The 18539-nt window shown below is 35.9% G+C and overlaps 1 protein-coding gene across 3 annotated transcripts in view; it reads right to left on the bottom strand.

Annotated features, from left to right (window-relative positions):
* Positions 1–854: 854 nt before the first annotated feature.
* The window catches only part of RSBN1L (round spermatid basic protein 1 like), a 55454-nt gene continuing 37769 nt past the window's right edge, over positions 855–18539 (bottom strand). For all 3 annotated transcript variants that reach the window (XM_023751107.1, XM_023751108.1, XM_006085418.3), the window contains 5 exons: positions 15291–15428; positions 13053–13195; positions 10149–10316; positions 3358–3466; positions 855–3276 (listed from right to left, as the gene is read on the bottom strand). In XM_023751107.1, coding sequence (XP_023606875.1) covers positions 2635–3276; positions 3358–3466; positions 10149–10316; positions 13053–13195; positions 15291–15428 — 1200 coding nt within the window. In that variant the 3' untranslated portion in view covers positions 855–2634. The remainder of the gene's footprint in view (positions 3277–3357; positions 3467–10148; positions 10317–13052; positions 13196–15290; positions 15429–18539) is intronic.

The following is an 18539-nucleotide window of genomic DNA, read 5'->3' as shown; positions in this document are numbered from 1 at the left end:
AAACCTGTGTTCAGATAAAGAACTGGAATGTACTGACTAGGAAACCATCGATATGCTGCAATATTGAAATAGAAATTGTGTGTAACAAAAGTAGTCAAAAAATTCTCAGATTGCATCTGAAGAGGATTTTAAAATCATAATCCATACAAGGAACTTTAAGCATTATTCAATGTAACAAGGCTATATCTTGAAATCTGAATTTGAAATTGATTTATATTTCATGTCCACAGAGATGTATGTATTTTACAAAACAAATTTTCAAAAGATGGAGAAGTTTGACTTTAGGCTATATAGGAAACAAAAGGAAACCACTCTTTTGTTAGATAGATCTTTAAATTTAAATTAAGTTTCATTTCATTCCGGCCAGTGTGGGTCAGTGGTTGAGTGTTGACCTATGAACCAGGAGGTCTTGGTTCGATTCCCGGGCAGGGTACATGCCCAGGTTGTTGGCTAGATCCCCAGTAGGAGGCATGTAGGAGTCAGCCAATCAGTAATTCTCTCTCATCATTGATATTTCTATCTGCCTAACCCTTCATCTCTGAAAGCAATAAAAGTATATTTTAAAAAAATAAACGTTTAATTAAGGCTCATATATTTTGGAGGGATACCCAAGATATTTTATTACAGTATGATCTTATATATCTATGTGTATGCTACTGGAAAATTGAAACTAAAATCCTGTTAAATATATTACCCTTCAATTAAAACCAGAAAAATATCTCCTATTTCTCAATACTGGTTTGTTACGAACTTTTGTCTCCTGAAATGGTAGGTGCAAATACATAAATTTAGCTTTAAGAGGAGATTAAAGTGAGGGATAGGATAAGACAGTAAGATATAAAAGAAAGTCCTTATTTACATTATCATGATTTATATCTTTATTCCATGAAGATTCCTATGTTGTAAATATATTGATTTCCCACAAACCATTGAGATTTCCAACAATATTTGCCTACTCTTTTCAACTAGGGGCCAGAAATGATCTAATTGCTATAGTTTATATTTTTCTGATTGAAATGCCTTTCTAAATGGCTTCTTCCTAACCAGGAAAATAAGCAGTTTTATGGGTATCACAAATGAGGCTGGGGCGGAAACCACTGAAATGAGAATAGCAACTCTAGCCCAAATGGCAGCACAAAGAACCCCAGTTGAAAGTCATCAACCAAAGTATAAGCCCAGAAAAATAACAAAGACAAAATAGATTTGTAATAAGCAGAGTTGCTGAAATCCATCACTGAAGACAATTATTTTAATAATCTTTGGCTAGGCACTGGCAATCCTGTTTCCTACCCCAATTTTACTTTCTAGAGCTTCTTTTGAAAAACAAATGCAGTTGACCCTTGAACAAGAGTTTGAACGGCGTGGATCCACTTACACACAGAATTTTTTCAATTGACCTGTGCAATTCAAACCTATGTTATTCAAGAGTCAGCTATACTCTGTTATTTACCTTGCTAGGGTAGGCAGAGGGATCCTTAGAAAGAAGAGAGAACACTTTTTGTTAGCTACATCTCTGTATGAATCCTGTCCTTATTTTAAGATTTTATATTTGTCATATTTCTACTTGCTTTGCAAGAAAAATGTAAAAGGATTTTAACTGCCACAATTAAACTTTCTGTAAATATGTTTTACTCAACTACTGTTAGGTATAGCAAAGGTGCCTATTAATAAGAAAATCATCTCAACTTATCATTCCATACACTACAAATAAAATTTATGTTAGGGCTATGTAATCTGGCCACAAAACTTCATTAATTAGAAGGGTTAGATATCACTAACAGACTTGTTTTGCCCAACTTTACAAAATTATTTCTGTTACCTACACTGCTTTCTTAATGTTGAATATAAATATTTTAAAATGAATTCCTGGGAGTAGGGCTACGAAGTTTCACACATTCATCTTATTCAGCAATTTAAGAAGTTATGTAAAATGATATATATATATATATATATTCCCATACATACACACACATAAATATGCTTTCATAACTGAATCTTGGTTTTAAAAATGCTTACACAATGTGGGGAATTTAAATATTCACTAGATTTGAATATGTACATTTGCTCTCCTTTACCATTCTAAATGGATACACCAGCAGACACATGATAGATTAAATAAATGATTTAACTGAATTATCAGTTTGTCTTTTGCACACCCGACAGAAAACATATTTATTATGAACCTTTATTAAGTGGCTCACACTTCAATATAAATCACACTAAAAAAAATTTTAAAGCTATTTACACTACAGTGCTGACACATTTAAAATGAAAAAAAAATTGGTATAAATAAGCTCTATGGAAAAGCCTTAAATTGTTGAAAAAGAATTCTGGCTCATATTACAAAATATATATATATATATGTCAGCTCTATTCTAAAACCTACAACTCCAACACAAATGACTTTTTAAAGACTCCATTTGTTTAAACCTGCAATGTTTACAGTGCATCTGGCCCTAAGTGCTTTGAGACTTCACAGTTATGGACAGGCACTGAGGAATGTTACAAAGCTACATAAACTATATTTCGTAACAGACTTGAGAGCAAGTCCTTTGCTTGCTTCCATAATTCATGAATCTTTATTACATTATTAAGTTGTTTTTTTAAAAAAGATTTTAAATGGTATGTACATATTTAGCACAAAATGTCATCATCTTTTCTATTTTGATGTGAATGTACTGAACTATGTTGCCTTGTATGAACTAGACTTAAGAGACTTTCAGGGCACAATTCCTCCTTTAAGTCTTTGTTGCTATTTTCAAATGTGGAGTCCACTTCAATCTTAAATTCTGTAAATTGAACATGATCCAATTTTGCTTTAACATTCTTGACATCCATATTATTAGGTGTTCTAGTCTCTTCAGAAACATAAACATTCACAGATTCTTCATTGATTCTTACAGATGCAACAGGTTCCTGTTTAATCTGCTGTACTTCATATTTAGAATGAAGTGTATCTGAAAAAATAGACTCCAAAGAGGTTTTGCTTACAGCACAAATCCTATCGTCACTGTGAGGTCCAAGAACTGATGATGTAGAACCTGGTGATGTGCCCATTTCATGAGTATCTGTATTCTGAGCAGTGTCTTCCTCTGAGTGATATAACTTGAGCCGAACATGCCATGCTAAACTACACACAGCTGAAACTGTCTTGAACTGATGAACAACATTCCTTGGAATAAAATAAATGTCATTATCATACAGTTGAATCCTGGCATATCGAATGCCTTCTCTCCTCAGTTGATTAAGTTTTGCATCATCAACCCACTGGACACACTAAAAAAAGAAACAAGGAATAGCAGTAAGTCTTTTTCACAATAAAAATTCAACTGAAGACAATAATGGTTTTAAATATACCTGGGACAGTGGAGGTTCATGTAAATCTAACTGCATTCGTTGAACTACTTCTAAGAAATCTTCAGCATGAAAACAAATGACATCTTTGGTTATTCGGGGTTGATCAGGCCTAAAAAAGAATATGAGATAAGGAAGAATGTGCCATTAATGTTTCATTCTGTTAAGACCTTATTAAATTCAAATTAAAAATAGTTTATAGTCAAAACCAAAGTACTGTTTTAGAAATAAAGTTAAATTATAATTAACAGACCACTTTACATATTTAAACAAAGGGATAATACCATGGATTTCAACCTAAATGGATAAAAAAAACAACTAACTTTATATAAAAATTAGAGTTAAATATGGGGGAAGGGAATATTTTCTTTCAATAAAGACATATATAACTATAATGATACTTAAAACCCCTAAATAACTTAATGAAAGGACTAATAAACTGTTACCACTCTATTTTCTTTTAATATCTATCTATCTATCTATCTATCTATCTATCTATCTATCTATCTATCTATCTATCTCTACCTACCTACCTACCTACCTACCTACTTACCTATCTATCTATCGTTCATCTCACCTAAGGATATTTTTCCATTGATTTTTAGAGAGAGTGGAAGGGAGAGACAAAGAGAGAGAAACATCAATGTGAGAGAGACATATCGTTTGGTTGCTTCTGCATACACCCCAACCAGGACTGGGGATTGAGTCTGCAACTGAGGTATGTGCTCCTGATCAGAACTGAACCTGGGACCCTTCAGTCCGAGGGTGACACTCTATCCACTGAGCCAAACCAGTTAGGGCTATCTGCTTGTCTTTAAATATAACCCTAGAAAAATTCCCAAATTCTTAAATTAATTAGGATTATACAAATATATCTTCACAAAAAATGCTGAGGGGAATTTTTTTTTTTTATGAAATTACAAGCAACTAAATACAAAAACAAAAACAAAAAATTATGCCAAGCAAATTATAAACAATTTTTTCAAAATAGTGATAAGGAGAAAATCTAAAACTCATACATCACATTAATATATTGAGAAAGAAGGATGAGGATGATTGCAGGCTTCTCATGAAAGACATTGCACACCAGAAGACAACAGATTATCTTTTAAATATTGAAAGAAAAAGTCAATCTAGAATTCTATAGCTACAAAAAATATCTTTCAAAATGTGAAATAAAAACATTTTCAGACAAACAAAAGCTGAAAGAATCTGTCACCAGAAGACTGGTGCACAACAGAAAATGTTAAAGGAATTTCTTCAGACTGAAGGAAAATGATACTTAGATGAAAATATAAATCTATTCAAAGGAATGTAGAGCACAATAGTAAATATAAAAGGTATTTTAATCTCTTTTTTAAAATCTCTTCGGGAATACTTCCTTATAGCTAAAGTAGCATATTGGGCGTTTATAGCATATGTAAAGTACAAATGTATGACAATAATTAGCAAAAAGTCCAGAAATTGGGGGAGGGGAGTTAATAAGTGGCAGTATGCTATTGAAAGGTTCTTAACACATTACATAAACAGGTATATATTTGAAGCTAGATTCTCATAATTTAGAGCAGTGATGGCCAACCTTTTGAGCTCGGCGTGTCAGCATTTTGAAAAACCCTAACTTAACTCTGGTGCCGTGTCACATAATAGAAATTTTTTGATATTTGCAACCATAGTAAAACAAAGACTTATATTTTTGATATTTATTTTATATATTTAAATGCCATTTAACAAAGAAAAATCAACCAAAAAAATGAGTTCGTGTGTCACCTCTGACATGTGTGTCATAGGTTCGCCATCACTGATTTAGAGCAACCACTAATAAGCAAATAGTGAAGGTATAAGGAATGCTAAAAAATACAAGAAAAGGGGGGAAAGGGAATAAACAAGAATCAAATGGGAAAAAGATGATAAATTTAAATCTACATTTACTGATACATTATATGTAAATGGTCTAAATCAGCGGTTCTCAATCTGTGGGTTGTGACCCCTTTGGGGGTCGAACGACCCTTTCACAGGGGTCGCCTAAGACCATCGGAAAACACATATATAATTACATATTGTTTTTGTGATTAATCACTATGCTTTAATTATGTTCAATACTTAACAATGAAATTGGGGGTCAACACAACATGAGGAACTGTATTAAAGGGTCGCGGCATTAGGAAGGTTGAGAACCACTGGTCTAAATACTCCAACTAAAAGACAGTTTATCACTGAATTTTTAAAAAAGCAAAATATACGGTATCTACATGAAACAATATAGGCACACAAATGAAAAAATAAAGAATGGACAAAGACTAATCATGAGAAAGCTGGACTGGATGTATTAACATCAAAGTAGATTTCAAGACAAGGAATATTACCAAGGATAAAAAGGACAGTTTATAATGATAAAGAGGTCAATTTGAAAAGAAATAATAATTCTAAATGTGTAGTCACCTATTACCAGAGCTTCAAAAACTATAAACCTTGAAAACATGCTTAATGAAAGAAGCTAATCACAAAAGACCACATATTATGTCACTGCATTTATATGAAACTAGAGGCCCGGTACACAATATTTGTGCACTGGGGGGGTCGCTCAGCTCGGCCACAACCCTTTTGCAGTCTAGGAGTCCTCGGGGGATGTCCAAATGATGAACATCCTTAGCGCTGCCATGGAGGCGGGTCACTGCACTCACCATCCGTGAGCCAGGCTTCTGGCTGAGCAGCGCTCCCCCAGTGGGAGCGCAGTGACCACCAGGGGCAGCTCCTGCATTTAGCATCTGCCCCCTGGTGGTCAGTGCTCATCATAGCGACCAGTCCTTCCCCCATTTGGTTGATTTGCATATTACCCTTTTATTATATAGGAGGATATCTAGAATAGACAACTACAGAGAGAAGAAAGCAGACTAATGGTTGCCTAGAGCTGAAGAGGATGTAATAGATAAAAAGTCCAATCCATAAACAAGTGATATCTCTTTTTGAGTTAATAAAAATATCCTATAATTGTAGTAATAGCTGCACAACTCTGAGTATACTAAAAACCACTGAATTATATATACTTTAAATGGGTGAACTGTATGTCAATAAAGCTGATATCAAAGAAAAATACCTACAAGGGGAAAAAACCGTATCAAAGCTAAAAGGAGAAATAATCAAGTTAAATGTTACAGTTGGAGATTAATAACACAAAAGTGAGTAAGAATACAGAAAACTTGGACCACACTATCAACAAAGTTAACTTAATTGTGCTTAATAAAGCATTATACCCCCAATAACAGCAGAATATACATTCTTGTAGGTGCACATAGAACATTCATCAAGGTAGTCCATAAAACAAACCCCAGTAAATTAAGAAGGACAAATTATACAGAGTATGTTCTCTTACCACAAGGGACTTAAGTTAGAAATCAAAACACCCCCCCAAAAATCTAGAAAAATATTCTCAAATATTGAAAAGGAAGCAACAGTCTTCTAAATAATCCATGATTTTTTTTAAAAAAAGACATCAAACAGAAAACTTAAAAAATTCTGAACTGTCTATATATATAAAAAGCCAGCGACTGAAACGCCATAACGACCGATTGCTATGATGCCCACTGCAGCCATTGAACAGGCCCTATCTGGGGGTGGGGGCGGCTACGACCTCCCTCAGCCCCTCCCCTCAGCCAGCCCCACCCCTAATCCACTCTCCCACCCCGATGGAGGGTGGGGTGGCCAGCCAACCCCCCCACAGCCCTTCCCCCCGGCTGCCCCGCCCCATGGGCCCGCACCACCCTGATCGACCTGCAGCCCCTCCCCACGACCAGCCCCACCCCCCGATCAGCCCCCACCACCCCAATCAGCCTGCTCCCCAGACCAATCGGGGGTGGGGCTGGCCGGCCAACCTCCCCTGGCCCCATTCAGGGGCAGGGCTGGCTGGCCCACTGCCCCTCCCTATGGCTGGCCCTGCACCCAATCGCCCCCCCACCCCAATCAGGGGTGGGGCCCACTGGCCAATCACCCATGGCCCCTGCCCCCAGCTGGCCCCCCACTGTCTCCTCCTCCGGACTGGCCCGGCCCCGAACTGCTGACTGGGGCTGGGCCAGCTGGACCCCACCCATGCACGAATTCATGCACTGGGCCTCTAGTATAATAATTAAAACACAACATATGTGGAATATAGCTAACAAAGTGTTTAGAAATTTAGTTTTAAATACTTATATTAGAAAAGAAGAACAAGTTCTTTCCTTAAAAAAAAATAAAGAACATTTGTATATCTTTTGTAAAATGTCTGTTCAAATATTTGTCCAATTTTAATTGGATTGTGTTCTTATTTTTGAATTGTAAGAATTCTTTGTATATTTGGATACATGTCATTCACACATATGCACACATACACACACTTCAAATATTTTCCCCTAGTCTGTAGCCCACTTTTCACTATCTTAATGATATCATTTTCTATTGTTTCATGAAATTTTTGCCTAGTGCAAAATTTTTTCCAATGTTTTATTCTACAAGTTTTATAGTTTTAATGGTTACATTTATTTCTATGATCCATTTTAATATTTTTGTATTGTGTGAGATAAAAGTCAAGGCTCATTATTTTTTAATTTTTGATTTTGTGTATGGATACCCTGTTGTTCCAGCATCATTTTTTTTTTTAAATATATTTTATTGATTTTTTACAGAGAGGAAGGGAGAGAGATAGAGAGTTAGAAACATCGAGAGAGAAACATCGATCAGCTGCCTCCTGCACACTCCCCACTGGGGATGTGCCCGCAACCCAGGTACATGCCCTTGACCGGAATCGAACCTGGGACCTTTCAGTCCGCAGGCCAACGCTCTATCCACTGAGCCAAACCGGTTTCGGCCAGCATCATTTCTTGAAAAGACTCTTTTTCCCCAGTGAATTATTTTGGCCTCGTCACTAAAAATCAATGAACACTGGACACTATTCTGTTCCATTAATCTTAAAGTTTATCTTTATACCAATACCACCCTCTCTTATTTACTGTTGCTTCAAAGTAAGCTTTACTAGTAAAATGACAGGCAGTGTAGTGTAAATCCTCCAACATTATTCTCCCTCCATCTCTCCAAGACTGTTTTGCCTAGGTTCTTTGTATTTAAATAAGAAAACCGTATTAGCCCTAGCTGGTTTGGCTCAGTGGATAGAACTTTGGCCTACGGACTGAAAAGTCCCAGGTTCGATTCCTGTCAAGGGCACATGACCAGGTTGCGAGCTTGATCCCCAGTAGGGGGACTGCAGGAGGCGGCCAATCAATGATTCTGTCTAATCATTGATGTTTCTATCTCTCTCCCTCTCCCTTCCTCTCTGAAATCAATAAAAAAATATATTTTTAAAATAATTTTATTGATTTTTTACAGAGAGGAAGGGAGAGGGATAGAGAGTTAGAAACATCGATGAGAGAGAAGCATCAATCAGCTGCCTCCTGCACACCCCCTGTTGGGGATATGCCTGCAACCAAGGTACATGCCCTTGACTGGAATCGAACCTGGGACCCTTCAGTCCCCAGGCCGACGCTCTATCCAGTGAGCCAAACCAGCTAGGGCTAAAAAAAATATTTTAAAAAAAACGTGTTAGATTTTATTAGGATTAAGTTGATCTATATATATTTTTTATTGATTTTTTACAGAGAGGAAGGGAGAGAGATAGAGAGTTAGAAACATCGATGAGAGAGAAACATCGATCAGCTGCCTCCTGCACATCTCCTACTGGGGATGTGCCCACAGCCCAGGTACATGCCCTTGACCGGAATCGAACCCGGGACCTTTTAGTCCGCAGGCCGACGCTCTATCCACCGAGCCAAACCGGTTTCAGCTCTAAATAATTCTTGATGCCATTCTTAAATCCTTTTTACCAAACATTCAAGAGAAATTTCATTAATTTGAAATAGGAGTTTGTAAGGATTTCCAGATTACAGGAAGAGCATAGAAGCTATATGGAAATAACCACAAATATTTGAAAATTAACATTTAAGTTAAACACAATTCAATTATTATTGAATTATTAACTATTAATACTGTTTTCTTAAGGATCTCTTAGGGTTAATTCAGTACTAGCTACTTTGTTGAGAAAATAACATATTCCAACTTAGGTTTCATACCTAAACAGTACTCAGTTTGAAAACAAAAACTTAAGAGAGCAAACATATCTTACAATATCAAGAGCTTTGCTATATGTTTTTTATCAATAAATGGAAATTCTCTTAATTATGGGATGATACCTTAAGTATATTAAAAAGACTTATCCATTTTCTTAATCTATAAAAAGATCCAAAGTGAAATTTGTAAAAATTATACTAAATCTTAGCAGGGAGCAGCAAGGTAGAATAGCATAAAGAGAAAACATAAGAGTCTGGCTGGAGTCAGATCTGAAATCAGTCTCAGCTCTACCATTTATTAACTCTATAACTATGGTAATGTTATTTCACAGCCTTGAGCCTCAGTTTCCTTGTGTGATAAATATGGGCCTAGAAGTAGCTGATAAAAATCAAATCAACATTTGTAAAAAGGCATATAGTAAGCACTAAGTGAATCTTAGTTTTTCCTTTTACCTTAGATAGGATCATTGTTTTCACCTACAGTTCCTTGGAAAATAAAATTCCTTCAGTCAAACCCAAAAGACTAAATAAAACTAGGTTCTAGTCATTGAAAATCTTTTTCAGGGCAGTTAAAATATCCAACTTTAGGGAAAATAAAATCCCCCCCCCCCCCCCCACAGAAAGGAGAATGATCGAGAAACTTTCCAAGAAAAAATTTAGAAGCCAAAAAAACATTTCATTAAAATAGCAGTAGTTAATATATACCACTCTCCACAGTGCACAGCCTTCAACACTCCAACTGCAGCTGTAGTCTGTCGTTCAAAACCTTGTCCTATATGATCTGCATGAGCTCTTGTCCTGTCTTCAAAGAGCATCTCACGGGGCTCACTAGTTCGAGGTAGGTACTGCAGGTTTTTTATTTCATTGGTAGTTCTGTTTAAAAAAAAATTACACTTATATTTTATATAGATGGGGGTAGGCTTATGTGTTAAGGATTAATTGCCCTCAAATATTTGTATTGATGTACTAAGGCTTAACTGCCAACAAGCATTGAGTAATCACATAATTCAGAGAAAGGAAATTTCATCTGCTCCAAAATTAAGTTTTATTTTTCAAATGAACACATATAAACAAGAACACATATATAATCCACTCCTTTTCTTAACACATCCTTTATAACTGGAAGTTCTTTTTGTTTTTATTCCTCACCTAAGGATATGTTTTTATTGATTTTGAGAGAGAGAGAGGAAGGGAGAGGAAGGGAAAAAGAGAGAGGGAAACAGTGATGTGAGATCACGCTCCTACTGGAGATCAAAACAGCAACCTAGGTATGTGCCCTGACTGGCAATTGAACTCACAACCTTTTGGTGTACCAGACAATGCTCCAACCAACTGAACCCTTCGGCCAGGGCCATAAGTGGAAGTTTTAAGGCAACATACACTTAGATAAGAAACCAAATTACAGGTGGTGTGGTTTACCCAGGTTTCCCTATGCAGAATCTTTACCTGAAGTTTGGGTCTAACCTGAGGAAGCATGTTCCCAATCAGGGCACATGGCTAACATAATGTATATATCTGGAACAACAGGTAACTTTAAAAATGCATTAATATTTATAGAACACCTACGATATGTCAGGTATTATTTAGGCACTGAAGCTAGTGAACAAGACAATAGTGAATAAAATAAATTCCCTACTCTGGTGGAAGTTTATATTCCGGTGAAAGGAAGACAAAAAAATAAATAAATACCAAGAAAACAACAAGCATATAAGTACTTCCACAAAACACGCATGGTTTATTGGGGATAGAAAGGAATACCTTAGCTCCCTCTTACATTGGCCCTCTTCTCTACTGCTCACACCTAGAATCCACATGCACAAAGAAGCTGCTGACTACTTAACCTCACTCACTGCAGAAACCCTCTCCGATTTGCTGTAGAAGAGGAAAAGACTGAGAAGAATTTCTTTGATTGGGAATCATTGTCTTATTTATCTTTCTGTATGGTTTTTCTGTTACTTCCAAAAATTAAATGCCATTTAACAAAGAAAAATCAACCAAAAAAATGAGTTCGCGTGTCACCTCTGACACGTGTGTCATAGGTTCGCCATCACTGCCTTAGGGTCTCTTCCTTATTAGTTCTCTAATTTACCATCAATCTCTACTCCTTAACTGCTCTTTGTGTAATCCTGCATTACAGTCTTTTTACAAACTTACACACAAATACCGATGATGCTATTACATACTTTTTTGCTCTTTGAGGTTAATGTTATATAGGTATCAGAAAGCTAATTACATAATAATGTTGCTTACTGTGGGAAGTTAACAGGCTTTCAAGCCCACAAGTTTGGGGGTAGGCCTATGTGTTAAGGATTAATTGCCCTCAAACATTTGTACTGATGTATTAAGGCTTAACTGCCAACAAGCATTGAGTAATCACATAATTAAGAGAAAGGAAATTTTAAGTCATCTGCTCCAAAATTTCTCACTACTATTGCCATTATGTTTTTATCTTGCTGAAAAAGGTTTCTCCTAGGCTTCAAACTTTTATTCTATTATTTTTATTTTTTACCTTATGTTTAAATATCAAACTTCTTTTTTTTTTAATATATATTTTATTGATTTTTTACAGAGAGGAAGGGAGAGGGATAGAGAGTTAGAAACATAGATCAGCTGCCTCCTGCACACTCCCCACTGGGGATGTGCCCGCAACCAAGGTACATGCCCTTGACCGGAATCGAACCTGGGACCCTTGAGTCCGCAGGCCGATGCTCTATCCACTGAGCCAAACTGGTTAGGGCAAATATCAAACTTCTTAATGAGGTAGGAGCTATGGTTTTTCCTTTCAGGTGGACTGCCAATTATGTCATCATTACACATGAATAAATATTCCCTTTCCCAATATACAGTGGGGCCTTGACTTACGAGTGTCCCGACTAACGAGTTTTTTGAGATACCAGCTGTCTCTCGGCCGATTTTTTGCAATGAGTTGACAGAGTAATTTGAGTTAACGAGCTCCTTAACGAGCTCGGTCTCGGAACGAATTAAACTCGTAAGTCAAGGCCCCACTGTACTTTTATCTATTTGTGTGCTCTATCCTATTCTAATGATCTTTTTGAACTTTATAGTAATTTTTATTATCTAATAACACAAGGACCCCTCACTTATCTTCTCTTTCTCAATTGTCTTGGCTATATGCTGGCTTTATTTATTGTTCTTTATAAAGTTTTAAATCATTTATCCAATGCTAGAAATATCAGTCCAATTGAAATACTAAGTTTCAAAGAAATATTATTTTTATCCAATCCAAAATACAGTACTGTTTTCCATTTGTTTAGATCTTATTTTATATCCTATATAAGATGTTTTAGTTTTTTTAATATGGGTTCTAAATATTTATTAAATTTATTCCAAATACTTTATGTCTCTACTGTGAATGATATTTTTCCCATTTCTAATTACAAATTATTGTCATCTGCCTTCATTTCTCATGTTTTATTTATATTTGGTACATTTTAAAAAATTCTATCAGCATATATAGCCATTCTTAAATTTACATTCCAGTTATGCCCTAAACCTTCCCCTCCTTCTCCCTCCAATTTTCAACACATACACACACCCAAACATATAAACACCCATCCTCAGCAATACAAATTTGTATATCCAACATACCTTTTCCTTTTGAAAGGTGACTTTGGCATATCAGCCACAGGGATCATTTGTTCTCCTGGGCGTACCCACATGATAGGACCATCATCACTATCTTTTCGACTCTCTAATTTTAGACTAGATAGTGTCCCCCATGGCAGTGTACACTAGAGGCAAATAATTACATAAAAATGAATTATTTTCAAAATATATCTTTAACTATGCATTAAAGAATACTGCCCCCTTTAAAACTTTCATATATACTTTTATACTTATGCCCTTTGAAAGATATACCTATATTGAATATATTCCTACATATGCATAATTTTCCATCAAAAATTCTATTCCAAACACACAAAGAGAATAATTATTTTGGTGTGATTTCCTTCCCCAACCCTGTCATGAACATGATTCACTATTCTCATCATTTGTTATTCTTCCTTCTACCAAATATGTTAATAAGTTGCCAAAATATGCAAGTATTATCCATGAGAATCTATAAAAATAAACAGATACGTCTTTGATTAGTTATAATCAAAGCCTAGTACAAAGAGGAAAACCAAAACACAATCAAAATTTATTTCTGTTTAGTAGTTGCTTGAAAAAATTATTGGATTAAAAAGCAGAGATTAAAATCTTTGAGAAAAAAAAAAAGAAAGAAATGACAAATAGTCCATGGAATGGTGACAATGGCATTAAAAAAAAAATCATCCCATACCCCTTTTCAAAAAGGGGAGAATCGTCAAATTAAATTTCTCCAGAAAGAATGCATTTGTTTTTAATTTAAAAATCTCAAAAAAATATTTAAATAATAGTATTTTTAAAATACCATTCAATACAAATGCAACCAAATTCCATGATACCACTAGTTGGGAGAAATAGAAAAGAAATATAAAATTCAAAAGAATAAAAAAGGAACTGAAAAGGAAATAAAATGTGGTGAAAAAATATATATACACACACACACATACATATAGACTAGAAAATTGAGCAAGCAGAAGTAAAAAAAGAATCAATGTTCAACAGATTAAGAGGCAGCAGTAGTGATAAACTGATCTTTTTTTTTTTAAATCTTTATTGTTAAAAGTATTACATGTCCCTTTTCCCCCCTTTGATCCCTTCTATCCCATTCCTGTCCCCATGTCTGCACCCCTGCCCCAGGCCTTCACCACCCTATTGTCTGTGATAAACTAATCTTGTCACATTTTAACCTTTGAATTACTAATTAAATAATCTAGCTCAGAGATTTCTCTAGCTAGAAATCATTTAAAGACTATTTATTTATTTATTTATTTATTTATTTATTTATTTATTTATAATATCTTTATTGATTTCAGAGAGGAAAGGAGGAGGAAAGAGAGATAGAAACATCAATGATGAGAGAGAATCATTGATCAGCTGCCTCCTGCATGTCCCCCACTGCGGATCAAGCCTGCAATGCAGACATGTGCCCTTGACAGAAATAGAACCTGGGACCCTTCAGTCCACAGGCTTGACACTTTATCCACTGAGCCAAACCGTTTAGGGCTAAGCTACATATTTTAAATGCCTATTTTATGGACGAGGAAAATGAAGTCCAAAAATGGCTTGCCCAACCCAGCTAGGTATAGCCAAAAATGAAATGCAGCCTGGTCGGTGTGGCTCAATGGTTGAGCATTGACCCATGAACCAGAGGTCACCAGTTCAATTCCTGGTCAGGGCACATGCCCCAGTTGTGGTCTTGGTCCCCAGCAGGGGGCGTGCAGGAGGCAGCCAATCAATGATTCTCTCTCATCACTGATGTTTCTTTCTTTCTCTCTCTCTCTCTCTCTCTCTCTCTCTCTCTCTCTCTCTCAAATCAATAAAAGCATATTTAAAAAAAAAAAAAAGAATGAAATGCAGATGTACAATTTCCCAGGCCAGTTTTCCACAATGCCAAATGGCCATTCCCTTTTCCTAAGCACTTATACATCCTTCCTGTACTTCTTAAATCCCCTAATATTCTGTCTATAGCTAATAAACAGATGAAACTTAATTTCCTAAAGTGGCAGTAACAGGTAAGTGTTATTTTCTGGTCCCCCACTTAGCTCTGCCACTACAATTAGTACCAGAGAAGTCATAAACATACACTACACTAGAATTTAATTTCTCATCTCTTCCTTTCCTTCCCTCCAATTCAAATAAAATAAAAAATGTTAGAATTCTGAAACAACCATCTGTATCACCTGTAGCATAAAAGTAACACCCACAATTTAGATTGCTTGATATATGTTTTCCTCTTACCTTTAAAAACGGTGAATCTTCCAACATATCAAGGAACTCAGGGAAATAATCTCCCACTTCTTCATCAACTGCTCCTACCAAACTGATTTGTCGCATTGGGCCAGCTCTGTAAGTACCGTGAGAATACGTTCTTTTTACCTGAAGGATATGGAATTCATTAAAAGTTATACATAAGATAATATTTGCTCTCACTGTGTAACACTAAATTATATTGTCCAAAATTATTTGAACATAATGTGAGGCAAGCAAAACAAAACAAAAAACCTTTATAAACAGTAAAAAAAATAAATAACTAAAAAAAATAAACGTCTGCACTAAATCAAGCTATTTTACCTTTCCTTACTAATGCCTATGCATAGCTTACGAAAACAGCTGAGATAAACAGCATAATTTTATTTTACTTTTTTAAAAATATATTTTATTGATTTTTTTTACAGAGAGGAAGGGAGAGGGATAGAAACATCAATGAGAGAGAAACATCGATCAGCTGCCTCCTGCACACTCCCCACCAGGGATGTGGTGCAACCAAGGTACATGTCCTTGACTGAAACCGAACATGGGACCCTGGAGTCCCCAGGCCGACGCTCTATCCACTGAACCAAACCGGTCAGGGCTAAACAGCATACTTTTAGACAACTGAGCATAACTTCTTATAATACATGAATTCATTATTTGCTCAATGATGCCACTGTAATTATATTCAAAAGTTTATATATCTAAATTTTTCTAAATGGCTCATATTGTTTTTATCAGAATTTTCAAAAGTACATACTGTGAAAACATTACATTTAACCATAACCAGTGGTTGATTTGTCTAAAAGGCCACAGGGAATGATCTTTCCTCTTAGATCTTATCATATTAATTAGGATCCAATTTATAATTCTAACTCTGATGAAAAACTACTAGAGATTAAGAACAAGGAGTTTTAGGTCCCAAATCTACCTTTGCTATCTACCAGCAATAAGACCTTCAAAAATCACTTAAATTCCCTGAGTTTTAGTTTCACTAAATGGAACCGTTTACTTTATATAATTATTAAGAAGACTTAATAATTATATAAAGGCACCTGCAGAGTGTTAGCAAATGGGTATTACTCAAATATCAACCAAACTAAAACAGCCTACAGCTCAAGAATCATTGGTAAATGAATTTTCACAAGTACATTTAAGTCCTGAAAAGAGACCTATGCCTTTTCATATGCTAACACTAGTAACAAGTCCTTTTTTTTTCTTTTAACATATTTTTATTGATTTCAGAGAGCAAGGGAGAGGGAGAGAGAGATAGAAACATCAATGATGAGAGAGAATCACTGATCGGCTGCCTCCTGCACGCCCCCCACTGGGAATCGAGTCCGCAACCTGGGCATATGCTCTGACCGGGAATTGAACCAGTGACCTCTTGGTTCCTGGGACAACGCTCAACCGCTGAGCTACACCCGGCTGGGCACAAGTCTTTTTTAAGTAAAACAAAATCCATACATAAACAAACATTAAGCTAAATCCCATGTATCTTTTTCTCTGGATTAGCCTTTGTGGCCACATATTTAGGGAGATAAAATTGTCTTCTTTTGCCTGCGTCTATCCCAGTTTAAAAAATAAAACAAAAACCTTACTATAATATTATTAAACTACTAGAGGCCCAGTGCACAAAATTCGTGCATGGGTAGGGTCCCTAGGTCTGGCTGGCGATCAGGGCCGATCTGTGGGGCAATCGGGGGGGCCCCCACTGGCACCTGCCTTGGCCGGCCTGGGGCCTGCGGGCTGGGGGGCAGCTCCTGCATTGAACATCTGCCCCTTGGTGGTCAGTGCGTGTCATAGCGACTAGTTGTTCTGCCGTTCGGCCAATTTGCATATTAGACTTTTATTATATAGGATAGAGAAGGGATAAATACAATAAATAATCAAAAAACAAGAACTAATTACTACCAAATTTAACATTCAGCTCTGTTAGAGTAAATTTTCTGTGTTAAAACGTTAAGTAAAAACCTGTATCATTTAGTAACCTACAAATGGGTTAAGCTTCTTCTTCTTTTTTTTAATATATTTTATTGATTTTTTACAGAGAGGAAGGAAAGAGATAGAGAGTTAGAAACATCGATGAGAGAGAAACATCAATCAGCTGCCTCCTGCACATCTCCTATTGGGGATGTGCCTGCAACCCAGGTACATGCCCCCGACCGGAATCGAACCTGGGACCCCTCAGTCCGCAGGCCGACGCTCCATCCACTGAGCCAAACCGGTTTCGGCTGGGTTAAGCTTCTTGAGTGGCAATATTAAAGACAAATTGCACGTTTTATCTTTACCTTAAGTACTTCACTATCTTTGATTTAACCAGATGTTGTTATCTTGTAATCATTTTGTTGACTGAAGAGAATACTGACCTAGCCAGGTCACTTCATTCAATTTACACCTTTACATTAATTTCCAAGTTTACAAATGTTCTTTGTTTAAAAATAAAATGAAACACATGTCAAGTACAGACCTGTATATAAAAAACTTTATCATAAAATAAAGTAGGACAAACTTGATCTTCCCCCCGCCCATGTCTATTTTGGGGTTACCCAAGAAGAGGCTATGTCTTTTGAAGATTTTTTAAAAGTATGATCCTATTAAAATTCATAAATATTTCAAATGATATTTTAAAAAGTAAAATAACATAGACTCTACTTTGATTATAATCTTATATACTGTATTTAAATGGTTATAGTTAATTCTTGTCACCTCATGGCAAAACACATATACATTATATTTAAAATTCATTTACATACATAATTTGCTCAATGAAAGTACAGATCCCTCTCCTTTCTTCACCAAACTGTGCTAAAATTAAAAAGTACATTCTGTTTGTCTACGAGTGAAACCACAGATAAATTCCACTAGAACCGTGGTCGGCAAACTGCAGCTCGCGAGCCACATGCGGCTCTTTGGCCCCTTGAGTGTAGCTCTTCCTAAGCCTTAGGAGTACCTAATTAAGTTAATAACAATGTACCTACTTATATAGTTTAAGTTTAAAAAATTTGTCTCTCAAAAGAAATTTCAATCGTTGTACCGTTGATATTTGGCTCGGTTGACTAATGAGTTTGCCGACCATTGCACTAGAAAGTATGATCTTTTAAAAAACTATTAATACTTAAATATCATGTTTAAAACAAAATAGCAATTATCTTCTAAAACATTTATTCTCTAAACATTCAACGTACTACTCTGATAACCTAATAGGATGTCTACAGCCATACCACCCAGAATGGG

Source organism: Myotis lucifugus, unplaced genomic scaffold, assembly GCF_000147115.1.
Source record: "Myotis lucifugus unplaced genomic scaffold, Myoluc2.0 scaffold_18, whole genome shotgun sequence".
Classification (NCBI taxonomy): Eukaryota; Metazoa; Chordata; class Mammalia; order Chiroptera; family Vespertilionidae; genus Myotis; species Myotis lucifugus.
This window is presented reverse-complemented; position numbering and strand designations above follow the sequence as displayed.